The 5,000-nt window shown below is 38.1% G+C and overlaps 1 protein-coding gene across 4 annotated transcripts; it reads left to right on the top strand.

Moving 5' to 3' along the window:
- Nucleotides 1-2,094: 2,094 nt before the first annotated feature.
- LOC113068343 (stathmin-like) lies at nt 2,095-4,596 on the top strand. 4 transcript variants are annotated; one of them, XM_026241063.1, is made up of 5 exons: nt 2,095-2,208; nt 3,321-3,367; nt 3,463-3,635; nt 3,911-4,102; nt 4,177-4,596. In XM_026241063.1, exons 2-5 carry the CDS (start codon nt 3,352-3,354, stop codon nt 4,240-4,242), a joined length of 447 nt encoding a protein of 148 aa, XP_026096848.1. In that variant the 5' UTR covers nt 2,095-2,208; nt 3,321-3,351; the 3' UTR covers nt 4,243-4,596. The 4 variants fall into 4 exon arrangements, with proteins under 4 accessions (XP_026096848.1, XP_026096850.1, XP_026096849.1 ...); XM_026241065.1 differs by having other exon boundaries at nt 2,096-2,208; nt 3,321-3,364; XM_026241064.1 differs by lacking the exon at nt 2,095-2,208 and adding an exon at nt 2,884-3,164.
- The last annotated feature ends 404 nt before the right edge of the window (nt 4,597-5,000 follow it).

The following is a 5,000-nucleotide window of genomic DNA, read 5'->3' as shown; positions in this document are numbered from 1 at the left end:
TTTCCCTCCCTTCCTTCTAGCTGCAATTTCCTCTGTTAGTAGACATCGTATTATAGTGTGGTAATTCTCATACGGTTTTGACCTTGTGACCTCTCCTTCACCAGAGTTTTCTGACCCGTCGTCCCTGTAAACTTGTTACTGTAAACCTATGGCCTGGGCTTCCTCTGATATAAAATTGTCCTATGGAGTTTACATAAAAATGAATACATTTTATGTTTGAGTTCATGCACATTCTTTTGTTTACATTAATTGTAGAATTAATTATTTTTTGCTGTTTTGGGTCACCATTGCATATCCAAGGTGCATGCTGTACACACCATCTCATTTCCCTGTTGTTTTGTCCCACACAGACGGGGCTTGGTGCTTGCTGGCATGGAGCAACCAAACACCATCTGTTCCTCCATCATTGTGCATGCACACAAATACACATTATATTAATCAGCATTTTTCAGACGATTACATGCTGACCATGCAGCAGTGTCTTTGCCATTGACTGCCATAGTAGACAATTTTTTGGGGAAAAATAGCATACGTGTTTACACATAATCTTATTAATGGCATTTGCCATTGGCGGGATAACTACTACAGATTGCTCATGCTTAATAGTTTTAAATCTTTAACTTTAGTGCATAACCTGTTCTGCATGATTTGTGCTTCAGACATGAACTGTGAACAAAACAACAGCACATCATTCATGTTTTCATCTATGGTCTCATAATAGCTTCTCAAATGAGTGAGAGAAAGATGACTCAATTCAAGCATGCTCAGGTAAAGGTATTATTTCATATCCCTGTACAGGATTTATTTCATGGCGAAATGTTGAGTCACTTCCCTTTGCCCGAAACATTATGCAGTCCCAAATGTGGAAAATTAGGTAACCAGTCACGGTTTATGACAAAATCCAGATGGCAGTCTTGGCCTGTAACATGACATGAAATACTGCCAGAAGACAAATCTGTTAATTTAAATCAGTGGTTTTTGATTATCAGTTTAGTTCAGTTGCTGCTGCCATGAGACTGATTGTATTGACTGAAACTAACAAACATCACTATTTGAAATGCTTGCAACAACATGAAAAGGATTTGCCTAAAAACCGAAACGTCTATCATTCACTCACTGTCCCAAACCTGAATGAGTTTCATTGCTCTACTGAACCTAAAACAAGACGTTTAAAGAAAGCTGGTAACCACACCATTGATGGTCTTCATTGACGTCCAAATTATTATTATTTTTTAATTTTGTTTTCCCAATATGGAGGTCAGTGGGAAGTCTTCCAAATATCTTCCTTTGTAAATCTTCCTGAGTACATGATATTCATTTTTGGGGGCGAACTATCCCTTTAACCAGACATGGAAATCACAGTCTTCTGGTAGCAAAATAGCCACTCAAGTAAATTAATAATGAATCGGTCTGAATGTACAGTTACGGAGTAGAACAATAAATTAAAAGAAAAATGGAAAGGCCTACAATCATCTTCATGCTAAAAGTTCTTGATGATAACAGAGAAGATATATATGTATAATATATAGTTATAACTCAGATTTGCTAGACAAATTAATATGAGAGAAGAGGAACACACACACACACACACACACACACATTATTTAGCACTCCACATCAATTGGAAAACTGTCATACGGAAAGGTCTCCTCTGGTCTGCATCATGTATGTTTGTATATCTGTACTTTCTTCTGCACTGGAAGCTCTCGCCACCAACACAAACATCGTGTGTGTGTAAACATGGCAATAAAGCTCTTTCTGGCTTCTGATATACCTACACTTCTCCTTCTGTATAAACATTTATTTACAAGCGTTATAATCACTACCATTGTCAAGCTTATAGTTATAGACCAAGGTCCACTCTCATCAGCAGCCAGCATCACCCGCAGTTACGTAACCGTCTCAATAAAACAAGAGCAGCCGTCACACCGTTCATCCCCAGCAGAAGACACTATTCAGATATATCATTTTCTGATGATGCCTAATGAATGTCAATAGTTGCAAAATGAATAACAATTCTGCCCCGTGTTTAAGCGTGTTGTTGTCTGAAAGAACTACATTATCCGGGAACCAGTGAGCGCAGCCAATGGGCGTCAAGAACTCGAGTGACGAGGTACATTTGATCATTTTATGCGGGAACTTGACGTGAGCTGAGAAAACGGCGCGATCGAGAGCTTTGACATCAAACCTGGATCGTTTTGTCTGAAGGTAGGTGTGCCTGCATTGCTACGCCAAAGTGTTTTTTTTTTCTTTTTAAATGCTTACGCTTTCTGTTAATTTGTGCGACTTTTCTGTATGCCTAGGATTATTGGAGTGTAGTAGGTTTATATATTTTTGTGACATGCATGATATGAAGTATTAATGGAGGCTTGCTTGCTTCTAGTCTAACACAGTGAGTTGTTATTCTTCACATTAAATCATGTTTTCAAGGTTTTGGTCACATTTAATTAAGTATTCAAATAAAACACGTCGTTGGTAATAGTATAATCTGATAAATATCCAAAAGTCACGAAGTCTCTGACATATATTACGATAAGCTGCCTCATGCATCTGAATGTTTAAAGATGGTCTTCCTGTTATTTTTGCCACTGTGCTTTTGTTGCATTCAATACGCGCTGTGCTGCACGAATGCTGTGTTTATGTGCCTTTAATATGCATCTGCGTTGAACCAGACGGTTGCAGGATGGAGTGCAGCGCGACTGATGGCAGGATGTTTTGTAGTGTGCTTGAGTTATCATGGAGCTGTAGAAAGAGCAGGGCGGAGCTGAGCGCGCGCGGTGTCTTTGTTTTGGACCTGTTCTGACCTGTAAAAGCGCCTTTCTCTCGCCACTGAATACACTTCAATCTCTTGTGGCTCATTCTAAAGCAGCAAGACGTTAAAATGGCATACTTCGTATAACGACAAAGTATACAACTTTTTTTCAGTTTTTTTTCACAAGTCTGTGGTTTTCACATGCGCTGGCAGTTGGTCCTCGGGTCACGTGTGTGTGTTTTTGAAGAATACGCGCCAGTTTTTTTCCCCCCGCGAAACTGTAGCAAACATTTGCGCGCTAAATTCACAACATGTCCTCTCTCTCTCTTTAATTGGTGGGCTGTAGTTTAGGGACCCAGTTTATCGAAAAAAGGCACTGTTGGGCAAACTATTACTTTTCTTTAAATAAGGTGTAAGTGTTATATATCATGTATGCTGTTTATATAAAATCCCATAGGTCTGTTATATGTCCACTTTTAGATGTAGTTGTAACATTGAGTGCAGTCTGACAAGGATTATGTGTATACAGTATTGTGTGGGACACTAATGTGGCTGATTTGGTTTTCAGGCATACGTCGAGCCTCTAGTCTTCTGCAACAATGGCTGCTTTAGGTGGTAAGACCTGTATTTATACATGTGTAAGACATGTGACCGGATATATTTGTAGTAGTTGAAGCAGGGATGATCCCTTAATATTGCTTGTTTTTTAGATATTCGTGTTAAGGAGCTGAACAAGCGTGCCTCGGGACAAGCTTTCGAGGTCATCCTTGGGAGTCCTGCTCCAGACGCCAAGACTGAGTTCCCTCTCTCTCCTGCTCCGAAGAAGGATCTTTCCTTGGAGGAGATCAAGAGGAAACTAGCCGCTGCAGAAGAGAGGCGCAAGGTGCGTACCTATACCATTATTTATTTATTTTATTCTCAATACATTTTCTCCAACATTCAAGGCATGCCAAGGTACATTTAAGTTTACGTAAAACTTGTTCTACAACAATAAATGTCGGTGTGTATAAGATTTTCTCCGGAGTTAAGTATTAAGGTTCATTATACAAAGTTTTTTTTCATTTTCAACCTGTTCCTGGAATAAACTTCTTGAATTGAGTGTTTTAAATCTGACAATAATGCATTTAACAATTATTATAATGTTTTTTCTTTCTCTAGTCTTATGAAGCGGGGGTTCTGAAACAATTAGCAGAGAGGCGGGAGCATGAGAAAGAGGTGCTTCAGAAAGCTCTAGAGGAAAACAACAATTTCAGCAAGATGGCAGAAGAGAAACTGAACCAGAAGATGGAAGCCAACAAAGAAAACCGTTCAGCCATCATGGCAGCCATGAACGAGAAGTTCAAAGAGAAGGTACAGGTGATGTGTTTTCATTGATGGGTTTTAATGATGATAAAAATGATTAATACATTCTGCTTCTATTTTAGGACAAGAAGCTGGAAGAGGTTCGAAAAAACAAAGAAAACAAAGAGGTCCACTGTGAAGAAAACTGAAAAATGTGCTATTACAGAAGAGGTTTTTTTTTTTACATATCTAAAGATTTTTTTATTTTATTTTTCTCCACATAAGAGGAAAAAAATTATATACAGAACAAACAAATGCAGCATTTGGATTGGATCGAGGAATTATTTTACACTTTGATTGAACTCATGCCAGTAACCGTATTTCTTCATCTTTTGACGTGTGTATTTTTCGCTTTAAGCACACGACTGTTTTTTGTACGAGTTTAGACCGGATGTTGGAGGGCTTTACATGTAAAATGCAAAATAAGCAATACCTGTTGACATCTTTGACTGTTAACTTGTCAACTTAACGGTTGTACCAAATAAAAGAAGTACTTAAACTTGTGCTAGTCTTCAAGTGTTATAGTGTGAAAAATGGGTGGTGACTTTCAAAGAAATTCTTTTGCACAGTATTAAATATTATGCCTTTTGACAAGTCGGTATTCATGTTAAAATATGTTAAAATTAGATCAGACTTTTGTTTGTAATCAAGTATAGGCTGAAGTTATGGATAGGTTTTAATGCCATTTGAGTGTCGGCTGATCTCAGAGGAGCAGATATAGTATGGGTTGTGTCTCCCTCTAGTGTAGAAAGTGACTTTGTAACTGGCTTTTTTTTCTTTTTTTTAGTTTATTGTAATTTGCTGAGCTGTTCCCTGCACCCTTGAAAAATACAATTACTTTTTTTCAGCCTTTAGTCTGTATAAAATATATATTTTGAAGAATGTGGCTCACCAAACAGTACGAGGA

Source organism: Carassius auratus, linkage group LG44F (assembly GCF_003368295.1).
Source record: "Carassius auratus strain Wakin linkage group LG44F, ASM336829v1, whole genome shotgun sequence".
Classification (NCBI taxonomy): domain Eukaryota; kingdom Metazoa; phylum Chordata; class Actinopteri; order Cypriniformes; family Cyprinidae; genus Carassius; species Carassius auratus.
The sequence above is the reverse complement of the archived record's forward strand: the minus strand, read 5'-3'. Positions and strand labels throughout refer to the sequence as shown.

Coding starts and splice junctions, on each gene's coding strand:
- LOC113068343 (XM_026241063.1), top strand. Junction 3,636..3,910: donor CTGCAGAAGAGAGGCGCAAG/GTGCGTACCTAT, acceptor TTCTTTCTCTAG/TCTTATGAAGCGGGGGTTCT. Junction 4,103..4,176: donor ACGAGAAGTTCAAAGAGAAG/GTACAGGTGATG, acceptor CTTCTATTTTAG/GACAAGAAGCTGGAAGAGGT.